Below are 25,576 nucleotides of genomic sequence, written 5' to 3'. Positions count from 1 at the left end.
GCTGGCCCCTCAGTGAGGACTGGTGTGTGTTCTCCCGACATCCCCTTCCTGAAGTCCACAATCAATTCCTTGTCTTGCTGACATTCAGCCTAGGTTGTTGTTGTGACACCACTCAACCAGCTGATCCATCTCACTCCTGTACGCCTCCTCGTCACCATCTGAGATTCTGCCAACAACATGGTGTTTGAGCAGTTTTTAGCCACACAGTCACGAGTGTAGACAGAGTAGAGTAGTGCATTAAGTTTTTCTGCAGACTAGCTGTTTCTTCCTTGGTTAGAGACTCTGGCATCTTGCCAACAACAGGTGCTAAGTTAACAGGCCAGAAGTTATTGGTTTTTGTCTCCCTTCTTCTTGAATAATGGAGCCTCATTTGTGGTTTTCCAATTGCCTGGTATCTTACTGGAACACTGAGTTTTGAAAATCTTCATCCAATGGCTCCACTATTTCTGCAGACACTCCGTTAAAATCCTTGGATGTAGGCCATCTAGTCCTGGTGACTTGTCTGCCTTTAGCCACATTAGTTTTTCCAGACTCATGAGCTTTAAAAGAGAGGGGAAGTCTTTGGTGTTTCGATCAGGAGCGAGAGGTCAGTGAGCGGACGCAGCCAAGGAGTTCTGAAGAAGTAAGTTTTTTCTAATGGTTTCAGGGATAGCAGGGAGTAACTGCGCAAGCGCGTGACGTCAGTAGGTAGCGCGCGCACAGTTTAAAAAGACTGCCATATCCAGCGGGCAGCATCAGAGTGGGCAGCTGAGTGAGCGGGAGCAGAGTGTTTTGGGCTTTGGCTCAAGGGGCTTGGGCATAAAGGGGCGAGGCGCAAGAGTAGCTGGTCGGTAAAGGTAAGGTTTACCTGTTATCTGTTATAAATTTTTAAGTAGAAAAAAAACTAGGAAGGGTAAAAAAAATATTAGTTCAGATGGAGGACATGGTGGTGTGCTGCAGCTGCTTGATGTGGGAGCCCGTGGACCTTGCTGCGGTCCACGATGACCACGTCTGCAGTAAGTGCTTGAGGCTGGAGGAACTTCAGCTCAAAATTGATGAGCTGGAGTTGCAGTTTCAAACACTGCGCAGCATCAGGGAGGGGGAGAGTTTTGTAGATACTGTACATCAGGAAACAGTCACTCCCTGTATTTCTGGGGTCCAGGAAGCAGATAGAAGGGTGACTGTTGGGGGGGGGGGGAAAGGAAAAAGAAAACGAAGAGGCGATAGAGCAGAGGACCCCGGAGGCTGTTCCCCTCAGTAAACAGGTTTTCTGCTTTGGAAACTGTTGGAGGGGATGACCCGCAGGGATAAAGCAGCAGTAGCCAGGTCTCTGGCACTGGCACTGGTCCTGCTGCTCAGAAGGGAAGAGAGAAGAGGAAGGCAGCAGTGATAGGGGGCTCGATAGTCAGGGATAGTCAGACAAGAGGTTGTGTGGCAGTGAGCATGAATCCCAGATGGTATGTTGCCTCCCAGGTGCCAGGGTCCAGGATGTCTCTGATTGGGTCCACAGGATTGTAGCGCGGGAGGGAGAGCAGCCAGAAGTCGTGGTTCATGTTGGTACCAACAACATAGGTAGGAAGAGGGATGAGGTCCTGAAAAGTGAGTTTAGGAAGCTTGGCAGAAGGCTGAAGAACAGGACCTCAAGGGTAGCAATCTCGGGATCACTGCCAGTGCCACGCGATAGTGAAGGTAGGAATAGGAGGAGATGGCAAATAATGCGTGGCTGAGAAGTTGGTGCAGGAGGGAAGGTGTTTAGACTTTTGGATCATTGGGATAAATGGTCCCACCTCTGGGAGGTGGGACCTGTACAGAGAGGACGGGTTACACCTGAACCCAAGGGGGGACAATATCCTTGCAGCCAGGTTTGCTAGGGTGGTTCAGGAGGGTTTAAACTAGTTTGCGAGGGGGATGGGAACCAGAGGGGTAGGTCAGAGGAAGAAGGGATAGGGAAAAGTCAGATCTAACAGGTAGAGAGGCTTTTGAGGAAGGAGAAGCAGAGTACGGGCTATAAAAGTAGAAAGGTGGACAGGCTAAAGTGCATTTACTTAAATGCGAGAAGCATCAGGAATAAGGGAGATGAATAAGGGAGATCAGGAATAAGGAATAAGGTACATGGGGCTACGATATTGTGGCTATCACAGAGACGTGGCTGACGTCAGGGCAGGATGGATATTGAATATTCCTGGTTTTCAGTGTTTTTAAAAGGGATGGGGGGGGGAGAGAAAGAGGAGGAGGGGTGGCGATACTGGTCAGAGATACTATTACAGCTGCAGAAAGGGCAGATAGTGTAGAAGAATCCTCTCTAGAGTCAGTATGGTGGAAGTTAGGAACAAGAAAGGAGCAGTTACTCTAGTGGGAGTATTCTATAAGCCCCCCTGGTAGCAGCAGGGATACTGAGTAGCAGATTGGGAGGCAGATTTTGGAGAGATGCCAAAATAACAGGGTTATTATCGTGGGAGACTTCAACTTCCCAAATATTGATTGGCACCTGCTTAGTGCCAAAGGTTAGATGGGGTGCAGTATGTTAAGTGTGTCCAGGACAGATTCCTGTCACAATATGTTGACAAGCTGACATAGAGGGGATGCCATATTAGATCTAGTTTTAGGTAATGAACTGGGTCAGATGTCTCAGTGGGTGAGCATTTGGGGGACAGTGACCATTGCTCCATAACCTTTGGCATTGTCATGGACAGGGATAGGAGCAAAGAGGACGGGAAGATATTTAATTGGGGAAAGGCGAATTATGCGGCTATAAGGCGAGAACTTGAGAGTGTAAATTGGGATGACATTTTGGAAGGGAAATGTACTATGGAGATGTGGTCGATGTTCAGGGATCTCTTCAGGATGTTAGGGATAAATTTGTCCCGGTGAGGCAGAGAAGGAATGGCAGGGTGAAGGAACCGTGGGTGTCGAGAGAGGTGGAACAACTAGTTAGGAAGAAGAAGGCAGCATACATAAGGTGTAAGCAGCAAGGATCAGACAGGGCTCGTGAGGAATACAGAGTAGCAAGGAAGGAACTTAAGAAGGGGAATGAGGGGAGCAAGAAGGGGACATGAAAAGGCTTTGGCGAGTAGGGTTAAGGAGAATCCAAGGCTCTTTTCTCGTACATGAAGAGCAGAAGGATGGCGAGAGTAAGGTAGGTCTGATTAAAGACAAGGTGGGAAGCTGTGCCTGGAAGCTGTGGAAGTGGTTGAGGTTCTCAATGAATATTTCTCTTCAGTATTCACCAAGGAGAGGGGTCTTGATGACGCTGAGGACAGTGTTGGTAAGGTTAATGTTCTAGAGTATGTAGATATCAAGAGAGAGGATGTGTTGAAGCTGTTAGAAAATATTAGGACAGATAAGTCCCTGGGGCCTGACAGAATATTCCCCAGGCTGCTTCGTGGGGCGAGGGAGGAGATTGCTGAACCATTGGCTAGGATCTTTGAGTCCTCGTTGTACACGGGAATGGTACCGGAGGATTGGAGGGTGGCGAATGTTGTCCCCTTATTCAAAAAAGGTAGTAGGGATAGTCCAGGGAATTATAGACCTGTGAGCCTTACGTCTGTGGTGGGCAAGCTGTTAGAAAGGATTCTAAGAGATAGGATCTGTGAGCATTTAGAGAATCATGGACTGATTAGGGACAGCCAACATGGCTTTGTGAAGGGAAGATCTTGCCTCACAAGCCTGATAGGGTTCTTTGAGGAGGTGACCAGGAAGATTGACGAGGGTAGTGCAGTGGATGTGGTCTACATGGATTTTAGTAAGGCGTTTGACAAGGTTCCACATGGCAGTCGTCTTCAGAAGGTCAGAGGCCAAGGGATCCAGGGAGGCTTGGCCATGTGGATTCAGAATTGGCTTGCCTATAGAAAGCAGAGGGTTGTGGTGGAGGGAGTGCATTCCGAATGGAGGGCTGTGACTAGTGGTGTCCCACAGGGATCAGTTCTGGGACCTCTACTTTTTGTGATATTTATTAATGACCTAGATGAGGGGGTGGAAGGCTGGGTTAGCAAGTTTGCAGATGACACAAAGATTGGTGGTGTTGTGGATAGTGTGAGGGCTGTCGAAGCTTACAGAGGGATATTGATAGGATGCAGAGCTGGGCTGAGAAGTGGCAGATGGAGTTCAATCTGGAGAAGTGTGAGGTCGTACACTTTGGAAGGACAAACTCCAAGGTGGAGTACACAGTTAATGGCAGGATTCTGGACAGTGTGGAGGAGCAGAGGGATCTGGGGGTTCAAATCCACAGATCACTGAAAGTTGCCTCATAGTTGGATAGGGTAGTTAAGAAAGCTTATGGGATGTTAGCTTTCATAAGTCGTGGGATCGAGTTTAAGAGCCGCAAAGTAATGATGCAGCTTTACAAAACTCTGGTTAGACCACACCAGAGTACTGTGTCCAGTTCTGGTCGCCTCATTATAGGAAGGATGTGGAGGCGTTTGAGAGGATGCAGAGGAGATTTACCAGGATGCTGCCTGGATTAGAGAGTATGGATTATGAGGACAGACTAAGGGAGCTAGGGCTTTACTCATTGGAGAGAAGGAGGATGAGGGGAGACATGATAGAGATATACAAAATATTACAAGGAATAGATAGAGTGGACAGCCAGCGCCTCTTTCTCAGGGCACCGATGCTCAATACAAGAGGGCAAGGCTTTAAGGTAATGGGTGGGAAGTTCAAGGGAGATGTCAGAGGGAGGTTTTTCAAGCAGAGAGTGGTTGGTGCATAGAATGCGCTGCCTGGAGTGATGGTGGAGGCTGATACGTTGGTCAAGTTCAAGAGATTGTTAGATAAGCATATGGAAGAATTTAAAATAGAGGGATATGTGGGACGAAGGGGTTAGATAGTCTTCAGTGTGGTCTGAAGGTCGGCACAACATGGTGGGCTGAAGGGCCTGTATCGTTCTATGCCTTGTTGCAAGTTCTCTGAACGCTCTATGAAAATAGCTCACCTGTAAACTTTGGTGGTGTCCCCCACTATGAAGACCGATGCAAATTATTTGCCAATTATCAGTCATGACACGCATTAACTCCAGAGTCCCAGAAAACCTCGACCCACTGCAATTCGCCTACCACCGAAACAGGTCTATGACAGACACCATCTCCCTGGCCCTACACTTATCTCTGGAGCACCTATGTTAGGCTATTGGTTATTGACTACAGCTCCGCCTTCAATACTATAATCCCAAGCAAACTCCAAGACCTTGGATTCAACACCTCCCCTTGCAATTGGATCCTTGACTTTCTGACCAACAGACCACAATCAGTGAGGATAGGCAGCAATACCTCCAGCACGATTATTCTCAACACTGGTGCCCCACAAAGCTGCATCCTCAGCCCTCTACTCTACTCCCTGTACACTCACAATTGCATGGCCAGATTCTACTCTAACTCCATCTACAAGTTTGCAGCTGATACCTCCGTAGTGGGCCATATCTGAAATAATGATGAGTTGGAGTACAGGAACGAGATAGCTTAGTGACATGGTGTCATGACAACAACCTTTCCCTCAATGTTAGCAAAACAAAAGAGCTGGTCAGTGACTTCAGGAAAGGGGGCGGTGTACATGCACCTGTCTACATCAATGATGCTGAGGTCAAGAGGGTTGAGAGCTTCAAGTTCCTAGGAGGGAACATCACCAATAGATGCCAAGAATGGGGCATCTTGGTCAGCATGGACGAGTTGGGCCGAAGGGCCTGTTTCCATACTGTATGGCTTCGGTAAGAGGAATCCACGTTGGCCTTTTTTGCAAAGGGGTTGGAGTTTAGAAATGGAGTAGTTTAGTTACAACTGTCAGAGTGTTGGCAAGGCCATCCGTGGAATACTGTGCACAGGTTTGGTCCTCTTACCTAAAGAAGTCTGGAAGAAATTCATTAGACTAACTCTTGGGATGAGACGATTGTCTTATCATGAATACCTGAAGAAGTTGGATCTGTATTCCTTGCGGTTTAGAAGAATGAGGGATGATCTTAAAATCCTAAGGAGGCATTACAGGGTAGATGTTGAGATGTTTTGGGAAGTTAAATCAGGCCAAGACATACACAGTCAATGGCAGGGCCCTGTAGAGTGGTATGGAACAGAGAGATGTAGGGGTACAAGTACATAGTTCCCTGAGAGTGGTGACAGGGTGGAGGGGAGGACGTACAACATGCTGGCCTTCATTGGTCGGGGCACTAAGTACGAGAGTTGGGAGGTCATGTTACACCTGTACAAAACATTGATAAGATGGCACCGGGAGAGTGTAGCTCTGATGACCACACAGTAGGAAAGATGTTGTTAGGCTGGAAAGGATGCAGAGAAGATTTACAAGGATGTTGCCTGAACTGGAGGGCTTGAGTGATAAGGAGATATTGGACAGGCTGGGACTGTTTACCCTGGAGCATAGGAGGCTGAGGGGTGACCTTACAGAAGTTTGAAAAAACTCACAAGGGGTGTAGACAGTCAATCTTCTTCCCCAGAGGGCACAGGTTTAAAGTGAAAGGGGAAAGATTTAAAGTGGGCAAGCTTGTCTCGCAGAGGGTTGTGGGTGTGTGGAATGAGTTGCCAGAGGAAGTGGTGGAGGCGGGTACAATTATGCCATTTCAGAAACAGTTGGACAGGTACATGAATGTGAAAGGTTTTGAGGGACATGGGCCAAACGCAGGCAAATGGGATTAGCTCAGGTGGGCTCCTTGGCCGACATGGACAAGTTGGGCCGAAGGGCCTGTTTCCGTGCTGAGTGACTCTGTGTCTTGAACAAGGGAGCGCAGTTACAAGGCAAGGGACCGGTCATTTAGAACAAATGTGGAGTTTCCTCTGGCGGAGGGCAGTGATTCCCTGGAATCCCCTGCTCCAAAGGATGTGGAGGCTGGATTGATGGAGGTATTTAAAGGTGAGCTGGATACATTTCTGAAAGATCGGGGAATTGAGGTCTGCGTGGAGCTGGCACAGCAGAGTAGACAAGATCAGCCACAGTCGTGTTAAATGGTAGGACAGGTTTGAGGAGCCGAGTGGCCTGCTCCTTGTTCTCCTTCCCTCCCCATCACTCCACCGTTCTCCACCCCATTCCTTCCACTGCCCTGCAACACTCCACTGCCCTCTCCCTTCCCCAGCCTGTGCACTAACCGTGCACAGTTACCGACGCTGTCCACGCATCTCGTCATTCTGTAAACCTGCATCCTCTCCCCTTGCAGTTCCCTCCGCTCCAGGGAGAACAGAGCCGGCCTCTGCAGTCTCTCCCCATTACTGAAATGCTCTGTCCCAAGCACCATTCTGGTGATTCTCCTCTGCACTCTCTCCAGAACAACCACATCCTTCCTAAAGTGTGGTCACCGGAACTGCACACGGTACCCAGCTGTGGCCCTGCTGCTCTTATAAGCTCTGCCCTGGCTGATGTAGGTGAGTATCCGTATGCCTTCTTCACCACTTCATCCGTCCATGCTGGAACCTTCAGGGATCCTTGGACTTGGACTGAGATCCTTAGTGCTCCCTGGGGCCCGACTGTTCATTGTCCATCACCAACCCTTATTGGTTCTCCCAAAGTGCATCACCTCCCACTTACCAGGATTAACTGCCCATCTCACCAACTGATCACCGTCCCAACTGGTCACCCTGTAGCTGAAGACTACACTGCTCACCATCAACAACACCATCAATTTTCATGTCATCTGCAAACTGATCATTTCTCCTCCATCCATACCCACATCTTTGTATATGTAACAAACAGTATGTGTCCGAGCACCTGTCCGTGATATACCACTGATCACAAGCTCCTGGTCACAGATCCATCCCACCTCCATCACCCTGCTTCCTACCAGGCCAGTGTTGAATCCAGTTTGAATCCCCTGGGCTCTAACCTTTTGGACCAGTTTGCCATGTGGCACCTCATCAAAGGCCCTACTGAAGACCATGTAGACTACATCAAACACACTGCTCTAATCATGGCGATACAGATCTCTGGTGCTGTCTGTGGCATTTGCATCTTCTCCCTGTGACCATGTGGGTTTCCTCTGGGTGCTCCAGTGTCCTCCAATGTTCGAAAGATTTGTGGGCTGGTGGGTTAAATATTCACAGGAAATTGCCCCTGGTGTGTAGGTGGGTGGTGGGATCTGGAGGAGTTGGCGGGAATGTGGGGAGAATAAAGTGTAAATGGGCGGTCGATGCTCAGTACAGCCTTGATGGGCTGAAGGGCCTGTTTCCAGGCTGCATTACTTTATGAATCTAGGATCTTCCCCTCACTATCCCTGATCAATCGCTGCCTTTCCAAGTGCGGATTATTCCAGTCCCTCAGGCTGTTTTCCCAATACCATCCCTACCAAGGACGCCAGACTCACAGGTCTGGACTCACTACCTTTCCCCCGCTGCCTGTCTTGAATAAAGGAACCACACTTGCTGCTCTCCAGTAACCTGGCACCTGACCTGTGGCCAGTGAAGATATAAACCTCTTCGCCAGAGCACAGCTGTCTGGTCCCCAGAGCAGCCTGGGATGCACTTCATCAGGCCTGCGAATGTAGCCACCACATCACCGAAATGCCACTTGTTGTATGCATGGACCAGATGGGCCGAATGGCCTGTTTCCATACTGTCTGACTCTATGACTCTGGACTTTCACCACCCCCTCCCTGCTTTGTCCTGGCATCTCCGTTTGATGTCAGTTCTGGGCAGCGACCATCTGCCTCCCAGACCCTTTGTGGGAATTGGTGGGGGGGGGGGGGGGGGGGGGGAAGCCACCTGCCCTCTGCAGCCTCCCTATAAAACAGGATCACAATTAACCCATGTATGGGCTGGAACGTGTGTTCGATTGCACAACCAGCTTTTGGGGTGTGCGGATGCAATGGTTCTTACAGAAAAAGTAGGAAACAGCAGGTCAAAAGCATCTGTGGAGAGAGAACAGAGTTAATGTTTCTGCTCTGACACCCTTCAGTTCTTACTAAAAACTGCTTTGGGCTGAATGGGTTTTCTGCAACAAATTCTCTCCCTCCTGTCCCTTCGCCAATTCATACACAACCGACAGTGTGTACAGGAGCAACAAACCACCCGTGGGAGGAACTCAGGGGGCCGAGCAGCATCTGTGGGAGGAAGGAAATCGTCTACGTTTCCAGGACTCGTGTTTCACTTTTACAGGCGTCGGGAGCTGGGAGTGAGAGCGGGAACTTGTGAAAAGGCAAGTCTCACCGATTGGCTGATTGGAGGGCACTTTAACCAATAAAAGGAAAGCGAGGTTCAGTGTGACAGTATGAGAGTGGGGAGTTGGGGCTTTGGCTAGAGAGGCTTCAGCGAGGAAGCACCGGTGAGCAGCAGGTAATTTCTTATTCATCCGTAGCCCTTGACTGAGTGCAGGCAGGATGGCAGTAGGACGCTCCCCTGCAGGATGTGGGAAGTCAGGGAACCTCACCGTCTCCCTGGTGACCACATCTGTGGGAAGTGTGGCCAGCCGCAGCTCCCGACAGACCGGGTCAAGGAACTGGAGCTGGAGTTGGATGTATTCAGGATTGTCCGGGATGCTGAGGGTTTTTACTGAGGTGGTCACACCCAAGATGCATCTTCAGATAGATGGGTGACCACCAGGAGAAGGGGAGTAGGCAGACAGTGCAGGTTCCTCTGTGTCAGATTAGGATCCAGATTGTTACTTTTATTGTGTTTATCCTTGTAGTTTTAGTTTTCTTTACATTTATAATTATTTATTAGTCACGTGCATTGAAACACAGTGAAATGTGTCTTTTTGCGTTCTGGGAGTGTTCTGGGGGTGGCCCGCAAGTGTCGCCATTCTTCCAACGCCAATGTAACATGCCAACAACTTCCTAACCCATATGTCTTTGGAATGTGGGAGGAAACCGGAGCACCCGGAGGAAACCCACACAGACACGGGGAGAACGTACAAACTCCTTACCGTCAGCGGCTAGAATTGAACCCAGGTCGCTGGCGCTGTAATAGCGTTACACTAACTGCTATACTTTGTGCCTCATTCTTGACTTCTGAAGAACCTCTGGACAACATCATCTCCAGATCTAACGACTTGGCGTTGAGAGGATAGTTGAGAGAATTAAGGACGGGAAGAATCCCAGACGAGAGGGAAAGTTCTAGTGCGCACATTCAGCAGGAGGTAACACCTTCCTCCTTACTTGCCTAATTATCAGAGAAGCACCTAGTTCTTGCCTCAATACACTATTTACAGGAAGTCGAAGAATGAAGTTAAAACCCAGGGATCCAACTCCTCTCCTCTCTTCTGCTCTACTTTAAGTGAAGTTAAACAGTACTGTTTGGCTGTGCATAGCCTATTAATTTGATGATTTGATGTAATCTATTTGGCTGTGTACGGTCCCTTTGAATTTCGATTGTACAATCTATTGATTCGGGCTATAGGCTCCCAGTATCTACACGTGTGGGAGGAGGAGAAGGATCAGCGTGGGGGACGTAGGAAGGATGAGCAGCTGAACCATGGCTCAAGGAAGAGAAATGTAGTTGTGATTGGGGAGAGTATAGTTAGGGGAATAGACACAATTCTCTGTCGCAAGGATCAAGAGTCCCAAAGGCTGTGTTGCCTGCCCGGTGCCCAGGTTTGGGACATCTCATCTGACCTGCAGAGGAATTTGGAATGGGCGGGGAAAGATCCAGTTGTCGTGGTCCATGTGGGTACCAATGACATACGTAGAACAAGGAAAGAGGTTCTGCTGAAAGAATTTGAGCAGCTAGGGACTAAATTAGAAAGCAGAACCAAAAAGGTAATACTCTCTGGATTGCTACCTGAGCCACGTGCAAATTGGCAGAGGGTCAGTAAGATCAGAGAGTTAAATGTGTGGCTGAAAGTTTGGTGTGGGAGAAGTGGGTTTAAATTCGTGGGACATTGGCACCAGTACTGGGGAAGGATGGAGCTGTTCCAATGGGACGGGCTCCACCTGAACCACACTGGGACCAGGGTCCTGGCGAATCGCATAACTAGGGCTGTGGATAGGGCTTTAAACTAAATAGTAGGGGGGTTGGTTCAACAGGTTGGAAAGGTGTGGATAAAGTAAATGGGAAGGAGAGAGCAGGAGAGGTTACTGAAATCTCCAGAATAAAGAATAAGACAAAGATTAGAAAGGGATAAGAATTTAACTTCAGGCAACATGGAGACAAATTTGAGAAGAAGGGTGGTGAATACGGGACTGAAGGTGTTAGATTTGAATACACGCAGTATACGAAATAAGGTAGATGAGCTTATAGGGCAGTTAGAAATTGGCAGGTGTGACGTTGTGGGCATCACAGAGTCGTGATTGAAAGAAGATCACAGCTGGGAGCTGAACATCCAAGGATACACATCCTATGGAAAAGACGGGCAGGTGGGCAGAGGGGGTGCGGTGGCTCTGTTGGTAAAAAATGAAATCAAATCCTTAGCAAGAAATGACATAGGATCAGAAGATGTCGAATCCTTGCGGGTAGAGTTAAGAAACCGCAAGGTTAAAAAGACCCTGATGGGAGTTATATAGAGGCCTCTGAATAGTAGCCAGGACGTGGGGTACAAATTACAACAGGAGATAGGAAAGGCATGCAAAAAGGGCAATGTAACAGTGGTCATGGGGGATTTCAATATGCAGGTAGAATGGGAAAGTCAGATTAGTACTGGATCCCAAGAGAGGGAATTTATAGAATGCTGACCAGATGGCTTTTCAGAGCAGCTTGTGGTCGAGCCCACTGGGGAAAAGGCAATTCTGGATTCGCTGTTGTGTAATGAACCAGATTTGATTGGGGAGCTTCAGGTAAAGGAACCCTTAGGAGGCAGTGATCATAGGCAGTTAGAAGACACAGGATTAGTTCATCCCAAAGAAGCAGCAGCATTCTAAAGGGAGGATGAGACAACCGTGGCTGATGAGGGAAGTCAGGGACAGTATAAAAGCAAAAGAGAGGCACACAATATTGCAACAATTAGTGGGAAGCTCGAGGATTGGGAAGCTTTTAAAGACCGACAGAAGACAACTAAAGAAGCAATAAGGGGAGAACAGAGGAAATAAGCTAGCCAATGATATAAAAGAGGATACCAAAAGTTTTTTGAGATATATAAAGAATAAAAGAGAGGCAAGAGTGGACATTGGACTGCTGGAAGATGACGCTGGAGAGGAGTAATGGGGAACAAAGAAATGGCAGACGAACTGAATAAGTATTTTGTGTCAGTCTTCACTGTGGAAGACACCAGCAACGTGCCAGAAATTCGAGAGAGTCAGGGGTAGAAGTGAGTGTAGTCGCTATTACTAAGGAGAAGGTGCTTGGGAAGCTGAAAGGTCTGAAGGTGGATAAGTCACCTGGACCAGATGGACTACACCCCAGGGTTCTGAAAGAGGTAGCTGAAGAGATTGTGGAGTCATTAGTAGTGATCTTTCAAGAATCATTGGAGTCAGGAGTGGTTCCAGAGGACTGGAAAATCGCAAATGTCACTCCGCTCTTTGAGAAGGGAGGGAGGCAAAAGACAGGAAATGATAGGCCGGTTAGCCTGACTTCAGTGGTTGCTAAGATGTTAGAGTCCGTTATTAAGGATGAGGTTTCGGGGTACTTGGAAGCACATGATAAAATAGGCTGAAGTCAGCGTGGTTTTCTTAAGGGGAAATCGTGCTTAACAAATCTGTTGGAATTCTTTGAGGAAGTAACAGGCAGGATAGGCAAAGGAAAGTCAGTGGATGTTGTTTACTTGGATTTTCAGAAGGCTTTTGACAAGGTGCTATACAAGAGGCTGCTAAACAAGATAGGAGCCCATGGTATTACAGGAAAGGTACCAGCATGGATAGAAGATTGGCTGACTGGCAGAAGGCAAAGAGTGGGAATAAAGGGGGCCTTTTCTGGTTGGCTGCTGATGACGTGGTTTTCCACAGGGGTCGGTGTTGGGTCGGCTACTTTTCCCATTATATGTTAATGATCTGGATGATAGAATTGATGGCTTTGTGGCCAATTTGTGGATGATACAAAGATGGGTGGAGGGGCAGGTAGTGTTGAGGAAGCAGGGAGTCTGCAGAAGGACTTGGACAGGTTGGGAGAATGGGCAAAGAAGTGGCAGGTGGAATACAATGTAGGGAAGTGTGGGGTCATGCACTTTGGTAGAAGGAATAAAGGCGTAGACTGTTTTCTAAATGGGGAGAATTCAGAAATTGGAGGTGCAAAGGGACTTGGGGAGTCCTAGTGCAGGATTCCCTAAAGGTTAACTTGCAGGTTGAGTCAGTAGTAAGGAAGGCAAATGCAATGTCAGCATTCATTTTGAAAGGACTAGAATATAAAAGCAAGGATGTAATGCTGAGGCTTTATAAGGCGTTGGTCAGACCACATTTGGAGTATTGTGAGCAGTTTTGGGCCCCATATCTAAGGAAGGATGTGCTGACATTGGATAGGGTCCAGAGGAGGTTTTCGAGAATGATCCCGGGGATGGAAGAGTTTGATGTCTCTGGGCCTGTACTCGCTGGAGTTTAGAAGGATGAGGGGGGAATCTCATTGAAAGGTCTGGATAGAGTGGACGTGGAGAGGATGTTTCCAGTAGTGGGAGAGTCCAGGACCAGAGGGCACAGCCTCAGAATAGAAGGATCTCCCTGTAGAACAGAGATGAGGAGGAATTTCTTCAGCCAGAGAATTGTGACTCTGTGGAATTTGTTGCCACAGACAGCTGTGAAGGCCAAGTCATTGGGTGTATTTAGAGCGAAGGTTGATAGGTTTTTGATTAGTAAGGGTGCCAAAGGCTACAGGGAGAAGGCAGGAGAATGGGGTCAAGAGGGAAAAATAAATCAGTCATGATCAAATGGCAGATCAGACTCGATGGGCTGAATGGCCTAATTCTGCTCCTATGTCTTATGGAGAATCAAAACCACCGCCAAATTAGAGAAGAAACCTTCTGCAAAAAAAGGCAGGGCTGAACCTCCAGCTGTCATGTGAGAACAGATGACTGAGAGTTCAAGTTCGTATCTAAACAAAGTATTCCAGCTGGATGACAGAAGAAATCAGAATGAAATAACCATCAGTGCCGAGTCCAATGGAATTTGGCTGCTCGATGATGTCAACGAGGCACAAGGTAAGATCCAGAGAATGCCTGAGGGAAAGAAGAAAAATCAGAACTAAGGAAGAGAGAACATGCTCAGTTACAAAGTCAGCATGATAACGGCAGTGAAAAATCTAAAGACCAAACCTATGTGTTAACTGAACAAGTGGAGGAAACATGGATTTGAAGTGAACTATATGGAGTTCAGAGACAAACTGAGACAGTGTGGAGAAGCCCAGCGAGGTCGTCAGAGGGGCGGTCCCGTCATTGGCCCCCCCCCTTGGGATACCCCCCTCCACCCGGGTGACGATCCAAGCATCGCCTGTCTGAACGTGGAAGGACTGCGGAATGGACGCGGTGTGGACGCGACCTCTAGTGACTCAACTGATGATCAGCATCAGGTTCATCATCACCGACTTGTGAAATTTATTGCTTTTCAGCAGCAGTACGGTGCAAAGACATATAAATCATGCAAAAAAAGGAATAACGTAGTAGTGTTCGTGGACCATTCAAAAATCCGATGGTGGAGGGGATGAGAAGATAGGGCTGGCAGCACTGCCTCGACCAGCTCTGTCAAAGCCCCAGCAGGTGAAGCTGTGCAGGAATGAAGGCGGATCCTATGAAAGAGGACAAGTGTTTTCTCACCGACCTGCTGAACCTGAGATTGACAGGTTCCACATCCTAAAAACAGAGGTTCAAAGACCTGGACTGAACTTGTGCGTAGTAAGAATATATACAGCCTGCATCCCTATGGTGGCATCCAAATTCTGGCCACTATGTTATCTCCTCGGGCAGTTGATGTGTAAAGTTAGTACTGACATAGGAGAGGATGAGCAAAATCTACAAGGTGGTTGGAGTGTCTTTAAGGTGTGGTGAACAAACCCCAACACCAGACTGGGGAAAGAACAAGCAGAACAACTCTGAGGATGGCCCTGAACAAGCTATCTGTATTAGTCACGTGTACATCAAAACACACAGTGAAATGCATCTTTTGCGTAGAGTGTTCTGGGGGCAGCCCGCAAGTGTCACCACACTTCCGGTGCCAACACAGCACGCCCACAACTTCCTAACCCGTACATCTTTGGAATGTGGGAGGAAACCAGAGCACCCGGAAGAAACCCACGCAGTCACGGGGAGAACATACAAATTCCTTACAGACAGCGGCAGGAACTGAACCCGGATCACTGGCGCTGTAAAGCTTTATGCTAACCGCTAAACTACCCTGCCTGCCCTCAGAACAGTGTGGTTGGACCACTCAGGAGTTCCAACGGGACGGACATCAACTGCTGCTGGAATGTCATCAACTCGGTGAGAGGCGCCCTTTAGTCTGCCCAAAACTTGTTGGTCTCCCAGCACTGCGAGATGTCCATAGAGGAATGCTGCCGGCTGGCACATTCCAGGCTGCAGGAGTACGTGCTCAGGGATGCACTGAAGCTGGGTGCAGCCAACGCAAAGGCTCGGTAGGGAAGGACTACAGTTTAGGGTTCTTCTGCTACTGGAGAGGGAGGGGCAGGGTCAGGCGTGGAAGCCCCTTAAATATTGTAAATATGGGATTGGGGTAGCACCCCAGGAGCCACACGAGTGGCATTAGTGCTGTGGTTTTTTTATATATATATATATATATATATATATATATGTGTGTGTGTGTGTGTATATATATATATATACACACACACACATACACATACATACAGCGGCATGCAAAAGTTTTCTCCAAACTTTCCTGCGTCCTCACCACAAAATTCAGCGTCAGAAGTTTGCAAAGGAATATCTAAACAAGCCTAATGCATTTTGGAAACAAGTCCTGTGGACTGATGAAGTTAAAATAGAACTTTTTGGCTGCAATGAGCAAAGGTATGTTTGGAGAAAAAAGGGTGCAGAATTTCATGAAAAGAACACCTCTCCAACTGTTAAGCACGGGGGTGGATCGATCATGCTTTGGGCTTGTGTTGCAGCCAGTGGCACGGGGAACATTTCATTGGTAGAGGAAAGAATGAATTCAATTAAATACCAGCAAATTCTGAAAGCAAACATCACACCATCTGTAAAAAAGCTGAAGATGAAAAGAGGATGGCTTCTACAAGATAACGATCCTAAACACACCTCAAAATCCACAATGGACTACCTCAAGAGGCACAAGCTGAAGCTTTTGCCATGGCCCTCACAGTCCGCCGACCTAAACATCATCGAAAATCTGTGGATAGACCTCAAAAGAGCAGTGCATGCAAGACAGCCCAAGAATCTCACAGAACTAGAAGCCTTTTGCAAGGAAGAATGGGCGAAAATCCCCCAAACAAGAATTGAAAGACTCTTAGCTGGCTGCAGAAAGCAAAGGGGGTGTTACTAAGTACTGACCACGCAGGGTGCCCAAACTTTTGCTTCGGGCCCTTTCCCTTTTTTATTATTTTGAAACTGTAAAAGATGGAAATAAAAAAGCAATCTTGCTTAAAACATTAAAGAAATGTGTCATCTTTAACCTTATGCCTTTTGGAAATCAGGTCATCTTTTACTCACTTAGCTATTCACAGGAACAGAAATTTTGACCAGGGGTGCCCAAACTTTTGCATGCCACTGTATATATAAAAAGGTAACACCAATGATTGATCCGTATACGAATGCAAAGGTTTGCACTGTTTCATTGTTGTATATAGTGTGTTTTTTATGATGCATCAAGTTTATTTTGGAGTAAAAAAAGAAAACATTGAGAGATCTGACTGAAGTCCACCTTCACGGATGGCCTGAAGCCAGATGTTGCCAGAGTGAACAGGTTAACAAAATCCAATTGGATTGAACCTACCACTTCATACAGTGGATGTCGCTCACCACGTGGAACGAGACATGGAAGTTGGAGTAAGAGCACCACAGGAGGGACTCCCCGTTCACCAACAACAGAAGTGAGACCAAGTCCCTAATGGAACATGTCACTGTTGTGGTCAAATGGGACATGGGGCTCAAGGTTGTGAGGCCAGAAAACAAGGTGGTCAATGGAAACGGGCTGAACCGTCAGCTCCACCGATGTCGGAAACCCCTGACCTGACAGCACAGTTTCATCAACTGACTATTGATCAACAAAAGCAACTTTTGGACACAGTCCCAAGGTCAAAACATGACTAACTCCTTCCCTGCAGCCCTTGCCCACCCCAACCAAAAATAGCCAGTCAGTACAGGAATTACTGGATGTTATACAATTCCCGACAGAAGTGGCTGCAGTGAAATGTAAAGGCCACTGCAAAATGGACACAGTTAAAAGCCGCAGAAATGCATCAGTGGATGAGGCAGCAGAAAGGGCAGCACAGGAGGGGATGAAAGGAATAAATGAAGTGAATCTGACGACTAAAGTCCTGAGAGCAAACTTGAACTCTCTGTCACGCACAAACATGCAGGATATTCGAGAAATGCAAGCTCGATGCTCCAATGAAGAAAAGTGGTCCTGGATGGAGAACGGTGGGAAACTGAACAGTGATGGAGCATGGAGGTGTAGCACTCGTCACAGACAGGGAGCCCCAGCCACACTGCTTCCTTATCTGGCACAACAGACACTCCCTGGGACACCTTGGTATGGAAAACATGACCAGTAGATTCTGCCAATGGTGGTGGAATCCCAAGTTCAGGTCACAAGCCCAACAAACGTCGGGAAGATGCACGACGTGCCAGAAAACAAATCCGGGAGCAGTGAAAAACCTACCACAATTGTGCCCCAGCCCCACTTGGACCATTTTTAGGCCTACAAGTGGGTTACATTACACTCCCAAAGTGCCAAGGATACTCAGACACACAGGTAATAGTGGACAAGTTCTCAAGGTTGGAGGAGGCTGTTCCAGCATGGAAAGCCACTGCCACACATACAGCAACAATTCTGATCAACTGTTGCATTAGGGTCCAGATTGTTGTTTTCATTGTGTTTTCCCTAGTAGTTTTAGCTTCCTTTACGCTTCCTTATATGTTTGTATAATCACCTGTTTGTCTGTAAACTTTCAGTAACTTGTGGTATATTTGGTTCAATACTTCAGTAGTTTCTTTCTCTGCAAAGCTGAAGTGTGGCTCCGACAGTACCTGGTCACTGGTTCTGTATCTGAACCAGTTTAGACCGGTTTGCAGGATAAAGAAAGAGGTTCCTTTGTTACTACTTTACTTGCCTTGTTTACTGGTACAGGCTGACCCTGTCTGGCCTGCACTGTGATGATATATATAGATATTTATTTATTAGTCACATGTACATCGAAACACACAGTGAAATGCATCTTTTTGCGTTGCTAATAATGTGCTAGGGGCAGCCCACAAGTGTTGCCACTCTTCTGATGCCAACATAGCATGCCCACAGCTCCTAAAATGGCTGTAACCAACAGATTTTCACCTCATTTTTGATTTCCAAAGATCCTTCTGGACAACATCAACTCCAGATCTAAGAGGGTACATGGAGGGGCGGGGCTTGGAGGGGTATGGGTCGAATGCAGGAAATTGGGACTAGCTGGGTGGGCACCGTGGTCGGCATGGACTGGTTGGGCTGAACAGCCTGTATCTGTGCTGTGTTGCTGACCCTAGGACTGGCTTTGTAACTGTGGCAGAATTATCACTAGCAAATAACATGAACACGTTGAGAGATTTCTCTTCCTTTCTACTACTGTTACCTCTCACCTTTTGTTTCAGCTTTTAGGGTTAACAGACCTTTCTCGATCTGTTGGTAGGAAGGGAAGATGTCTCCAGTCACACCAATCACACCCTCCTTATAAGACTTTCCCTACAGTTGTTACAGATACAACACCTGTCCTTTCACCTCTTCCCTTCAACCATCCAGGGACTCAGTCTTTCCGGGTGAAGCACCAATTCACCTGTACTTCTTACAACTGAGTGTACTGCATTTGGTCAGTAAGTTTGTAGATGACACTAAAATAGGTGGTGGTGTAGATAGTGAAGAAAGTTATTAAGAATTACAGCGGGGTCTGGATCAGCTGGGTAAGTGGGCCAAGGAATGGCAAATGGAGTTTAATTCAGATAAGTGCAAGGTGTTGCATTTTGAAAAGTCAAATCAAGGTAGGACTTTCACAGTGAACGGTAGGATCCTGGGGAGTGTTGTAGAACACAGGGACCTTGGAGTTCAGGTACGTGGTTCCCTGAAAGTGGCATCACAGGTAAGCAGGGCAGTGAAGAAGGCTTTCAGTGAAGATGGCCTTCATCAGTCAGGGCACTGAGTATAGAAGCTGTGATGTTATGTTGCAGTTGTTCAAAGCGTTGGTGAGGCCACATTTGGAGTACTATTTAGTGTTGGTCAGTCTGCTATGGGAAAGATGCCATTGAGCTGGAAAGAGTGCAAAAAAGATTTATGAGGATGTTGCTGGGACTCAAGGGACTTTGAGTTATGGAGAGAGGTTGAGCAGGTTGGGACTTTATTCATTGGAGCGTAGTAGACTGAAGGGTGATATTATAGAGGTGTGTAAAATCATGAGGGGCATAGACAGGGTGAATGTGCACAGTCTTTTCCCCAGGGTTGGGGTATCAAGAACTAGAGGGCACAGGTTTAAGGTGAGACGGGAGAGATCTAATAGGAGGTTTTGTTGGTTTCATTTCGGCAGGCTTCGGGACTTCGAAACAGCTAAGTTTCTTTTAAAATTCTCATTGGGGTTAGTGGGGCAGGATTGCGCAGGCGCTTGACGTCAGCAGGTAGCGCACGGGTAGTTTAAAAAGCAAACCGCCATATCCAGCAGGCAGCGTCGGAGCGGGCAGCGTTAGAGCAGGCAGTGGAGTGAGAGGGAGCAGAGTGATTGGGCTTTGGCTCAAGGGGCTTCGGCGTAAAGGGGTGAGGAAAGGTAGGTGACTTGAGTTAAGGAAGGGGTATGAGTGCAGTTTCCTGTACTTGGTGTCAGATGTGGGAGTTCCCGGAGTCTCCCTGCCTCTGGGAGGGCTACATCTGCACCCGGTGTCGAGCTGCAGCTCCTGAGGGACCGTGTTAGGGAACTGCAGATGCAGCTCGATGACCTTCATATAGTCAGAGAGAATGAGGAGGTGACAGAAAGGAGTTATAGGCAGGTGGTCACACCAGGGCCACGGGAGTCAGGCAAGTGGGTCACAGTCAGGAAGGGGAAGAGTCAGGTACTAGAGAGTACCCCTGTGGCTGTACCCCTTGACAATAAGTACTGTTGGGGGAGACAGCCTACCTGGGGGAAGTAACAGTGGCAGTGTCTCTAACACAGAGTCCAGCTCTGTGGCTCAGAAGGGTAGGGAAGGAGAGAAGATGGCAGTAGTGATAGGGGACTCTATAGTTAGGGGGGCAGACAGGTGATTCTGTGGACACAAGAAAGAAACTCGAAAGGTAGTTTGCCTCCCAGGTGCCAGGGTCCGGGATGTTTCAGATCGTGTCCAAGATATCCTGCAGAGGGAGGGAGAACAGCCAGAGGTCGTGGTACATATTGGTACCAACGACATAGGTAGGAAAAGGGATGAGGTCCGGAAAAAAGACTATAGGGAGTTAGGAAGGAAGTTGAGAAGCAGGACCACAAAGGTAGTAATTTCAGGATTACTGCCTATGCCACATGACAGTGGGTATAGGAATAGAATGAGGTGGAGGTTAAATGCGTGGCTGGGGGATTGGAGTGAGGGGCAGGGATTCAGATTCCTCAATCATTGGGGCCTCTTTTGGGGCAGGTGTGACCTGTACAAAGAGGATGGGTTGCACTTGAATCCCAGGGGGACCAATATCCTGGTGGGGAGGTTTGCTAAGGCTACTGGGGAGGGTTTAAACTAGAATTGTTGGGGGGTGGGATCCGAATTGGAGAGACTGGGGAAGAGGTGTTTGACTCTCAAATAGAGAAAGCTAGTAGTAGGTACGAGAGGGAGGACAGGCAGATGATAGAGAAGGGACGTGCTCAGACCGGTTTGAGATGTGTCTATTCGAACACAAGGAGTATTGTGAACAAGGCGGATGAGCTTAGAGCTTGGATAAATACTTGGAGATACGATGTGGTGGGCATAACAGAGACTTGGATGGCTCAGGGACTGGAATGGTTACTTCAAGTGCCGGGTTTTAGATGTTTCAGAAAGGACAGGGAGGGAGGCAAGAGAGGTGGGGGAGTGGCACTGTTGATCAGAGATAGTGTCACGGCTGCAGAAAACGTGGATGTCATGGAGGGACTGTCGACGGAGTCTCTGTGGGTGGAGGTTAGGAACAGGAAGGGGTCAATAACTTTACTGGGTATTTTTTATTGGCCGCCCAATAGTAACAGGGATATCGAGGAGCAGATAGGGAAGCAGATCCTAGAAAGGTGTGAGAATAACAGAGTTGTTGTGATGGGAGATTTTAAGTTCACAAATATCAATTGGCATCTCCAGACAGTGAGGGGTTTAGATGGGGTGGAGTTTGTTAGGTGTGTTCAGGAAAGATTCTTGACACAGTATGTAGATAGGCCTACAAGAGGAGAGGCTGTGCTTGATTTGTTATTGGGAAATGAACCTGGTCAGGTGTCAGATCTCTCCGTGGGTGAACATTTTGGAGATAGTGATCATAATTCTATCTCCTTTACAATAGCATTGGAGAGAGATAGGAACGGACGGACTAGAAAGGTGTTTACTTGGAGTAAAGGGAATTATGAGGCTCTCAGGCAGGAAATTGGAAGCTTAAATTGGGAACAGATGTTCTCAGGGAAAAGTACGGAAGAAATGTGGCAAATATTCAGGGGATATTTGTGTGGAGTTCTGCATAAGCATGTTCCAATGAGACAGGGGAGTCACAAGAGGATACAGGAACCGTGGTGTACAAAGGTTATAATAAATCTAGTCAAAAGGAAAAGAAAAGCTTACAAAAGGTTCAGAGAAATAGGTAATGTTAGAGATCTGTATAAGACTAACAGGAAGAGCTTAAGAAAGAAATGAGGAGAGCCAGAAGGGGGCATGAGAAGGCCTTGGCGGGCAGGATTAAGGAAAACCCCAAGGCATTATACAAGTATGTGAAGAGCAAGAGGATAAGATGCGAAATATTAGGGCCTATCAAGTGCAGCAGTGGGAAAGTGTGTATGGATCCGGAAGAAATAGCAAAGGTACTTAATGAATACTTTACATCAGTATTCACTACGGAAAAAGATCTGGGTGATTGTAGTGAGGACTTGCAGCAGGCTGAAAAGCTTGAGCACGTAGATATTAGGAAAGAGGAGGTGCTGGAACTTTTGGAAAGCATCAGGTTGGATAAGTCGCCGGGACCAGATGAGATGTACCCCAGGCTGCTGTGGGAGGCGAGGGAGGAGATTGCGGAGCCGCTGACGATGATCTTTGCGTCATCCATGGAGACGGGAGAGGTCCCAGAAGATTGGAGGGTTGCGGATGTTGTTCCCTTATTCAAGAAAGGGAGTAGAGATAGCCCTGGCAATTATAGACCAGTGAGTCTTACCTCAGTCGTTGGTAAACTGATGGAGAAGATCCTGAGAGACAGGATTTATAAACATTTGGAGAGGTATAATATGATTAGGAATAGTCAGCATGCCTTTGTCAAGGGCAAGTCCTGCCTTACGAGCCTGATTGAATTTTTTGAGGATGTGACTAAACACATTGATGAAGGGAGAGCAGTAGATGTAGTGTATATGGATTTCAGCAAGGCATTTGATAAGGTACCCCATGCAAGGCTTTTTGAGAAAGTAAGGAGGCATGGGATCCAAGGGGATATTGCAGTGTGGATCCAGAACTGGCTGGCCCACAGAAGGCAAAGAGTGGTTGTTGAAGGGTCGTATTTTGAGTGGAGGTCAGTGATCAGTGGTGTACATCAGGGATCTGTACTGGGACCCTTACTATTTGTGATTTTTATAAACAACCTGGATGAGGAAGTGGAGGGATGGGTTAGGAGCCGAGAGGTATTGTTGCAGCTATATAGGACCCTGGTCAGACCCCACTTGGAGTACTATGCTCAGTTCTGGTCACCTCACTACAGGAAGGATGTGGAAGCCATAGAAAGGGCGCAGAAGAGATTTACTAGGATGCTGCCTGGAATGTGGAGCATGCCTTATGAAAGCATGTTGAGTGAACTCGGCCTTTTCTCCTTGGAGCGATGCAGGATGAGGGGAGACCTGATAGAGGTATATAAGATGATGAGAGGCATTGATCGGGTAGATAGTCAGAGGCTTTTCCCCAGGGCTGAAATGGTGGCCACAAGAGGACGTAGGTTTAAGGTGCTGGGGAGTAGGTATTAGAGGAGATGTCAGGGGTAAGTTTTTTACTCAGAGAGTGGTGAGTGCGTGGAATGGGCTGCCGGCAACGGTGGTGGAGGCGGATACGATACGGTCTTTTAAGAAACTTTTGGATAGGTACATGGAACTGAGAAAAACAGAGGGCTATAGATAAGCCTAGTAATTGCTAAGGTAGGGACATGTTTGGCACAGCTTCGTGGGCCGAAGGGCCTGAATTGTGGTGTAGGTTTTCTATGTAACCTGAGGGGCAACTTTTTCACCCAGAGGGTGGTCAATACATGGAATGAGCTGCCAGAGGAAGTGGGTGAGGCAAGTACATTAACAACATTTAAAAGGCACTTGGACAGGTCCATGGATAGGCAAAATTTAGAGGGATATCGGACTGGCTTAGATGGGAAATTTGGTCGGCATGGACCAGTTGGGCCAAAGGGCCTGTTTCCATGCTGTTTCACTCTCCAACCACAGGATGTATCTGCACACCCTGCCGCTGCCACTTCAATCCCTCCCCTCACTCCCACTCTGACCTGTTGGCCTGTAACCCCCCTCTCCCTGTCACCGTGACACCCAACCCAAGCTTGAGGAACAACACCTCATCTGTCGAGGCACCTGGCAGGCCTCTGGGCTCAATACTGAATTCTACAGCTTCAGGTAAATTAATCCCTTGGAGCTGTATCGGTTGTCCATCTGTGATACTGGCTCAAAGAACGACCTGCAGGAGGAACTCAGTGGGTCAGGCAGCATCTGGGGTGGGGGGGGGGGTGTGGGGAAGGAATAGTCAACATTTGCCCAGGCTGACCTGCTGGGACATGTCTTCCCCTCTGCCTTTCACAACTCCTCCATTCCTTTGTCCATGTTCTGGCACTCCAACTCCTCCCCCTCACTCACTGACCACAGAACCTTGTTTGCTGTTTACCCACTCACACCCCCCTGCCCACCCCTCCACCCCCCTGCCCACACCCTCACCCCCAATGCCCACCCTCACCCCACCCACCCTCTCCCCTGCCCACCCCTCCACCACCCCTGCCCACACCATCACCCCCCCCATGCCCACCCTCTCCCCTGCCCACTCCCCCAACCCCCTCTGCCCACCCCCTGCCCACTCCCCCAACCCACTCTGCCCACCCTCACCCCTGCCCACACCCTCACCCCCAATGCCCACCCTCACCCCTGCCCACTCTCTCCCCTGCCCACCCCTCCACCACCCCTGCCCACACCCTCACCCCCCATGCCCACCCTCACTCCTGCCCACCCTTGCCCCCTGCCCACATCATCACCCCCCATGCCCACCCTCTCCCCTGCCCATTCCCCCAACCCCCTCTGCCCACCCCCTGCCCACTCCCCCAACCCACTCTGCCCACCCTCACCCCTGCCCACCCTCACCCCCTGCCCACACCATCACCCCCAATGCCCACCCTCACCCCCTGCCCACACCATCACCCCCAATGCCCACCCTCACCCCTGCCCACCCTCACCCCTGCCCACCCCTCCACCCCTGCCCACACCCTCACCCCCCATGCCCACCCTCACCCCTGCCCACACCATCACCCCCAATGCCCACCCTCACCCCTGCCCACACCCTCACCCCCCATGCCCACCCTCACCCCTGCCCACACCATCACCCCCCATGCCCACCCTCACCCCTGCCCACCCCTCCACTCCCCTGCCCACCCCCTCACCCCCACCCCCCCATGCCCATCACCCCCTGCCCCCTCCCACCCCTCTGCCCACCCCCACCCCCCTGCCCACCCCCTGCCCCCCTCACCCCTGCGGTTAACGGGCCGCCCTTGTCCCTATCCCACCTCCGACCAAGGCTCCGTGGCCACAGCAGCGGCCTGACGCGCTGCCAGCCTGCAGGCCCGGCCGCGGCCCCCGCCCCGGCCCCGGGCCTCCCGCACAGTCAGCAGCCCGGCGCTCGGCGCCGTGGGCAGGAGCCGGGGCACAGCCGGCCCGGAGGCCGCTGACGGGCTGCTGTTTACAGTGGGTGCCTCTGCCAGGAGATTCCGAACATACCGCGACAGCACCGCCCACCCAGCGCACGGCCCCCGCCCGACACCATGCCCCGAGCCTGCCTGTGGGCGCCCTGCAGCCTCTGGCTGCTCTCCGCCTGCCTCAGCACACCCGAGGCTGGCGCTTGGCCGGCCGCCGCGGCCCCCTGCCTCAGCCCGGGGGAGCTGCGCAGGTTCTCCGAGGATCACAGGAGGCTCCCTCCCACTAACGAGTGCATGTTGAACTGCACCGTGCACACTTACATGAAGATCCTGCGGCAGCACAAGAGGATGACCGTCCGATTACACAACTCAGTGACAGGTAAACAGGGCGGAGGGCGCCGCGCACACACACAGAGACACACATAGAGAGAGAGACACACACACACATAGAGAGAGACACACACACAGACACACACACACACACACACATAGAGAGACACACACATAGAGATAGAGAGATACACACACACACACACACACACAGATAGACACAGAGATAGA

General features: G+C 49.1%; 1 protein-coding gene across 1 annotated transcript in view; it reads left to right on the top strand.

Annotated features, from left to right (window-relative positions):
- Nucleotides 1-24,864: 24,864 nt before the first annotated feature.
- LOC127579781 (uncharacterized) overlaps nucleotides 24,865-25,576 on the top strand; it is a 33,010-nt gene continuing 32,298 nt past the window's right edge. The window contains exon 1 of the mRNA XM_052032706.1: nucleotides 24,865-25,394. Coding sequence (XP_051888666.1) covers nucleotides 25,142-25,394 — 253 coding nt within the window. The 5' untranslated portion in view covers nucleotides 24,865-25,141. The remainder of the gene's footprint in view (nucleotides 25,395-25,576) is intronic.

Source organism: Pristis pectinata, chromosome 18, assembly GCF_009764475.1.
Source record: "Pristis pectinata isolate sPriPec2 chromosome 18, sPriPec2.1.pri, whole genome shotgun sequence".
Taxonomy (NCBI): domain Eukaryota; kingdom Metazoa; phylum Chordata; class Chondrichthyes; order Rhinopristiformes; family Pristidae; genus Pristis; species Pristis pectinata.
Note: the sequence above shows the minus strand (reverse complement) of the source record. Positions and strands in the feature narration are given on the sequence as shown.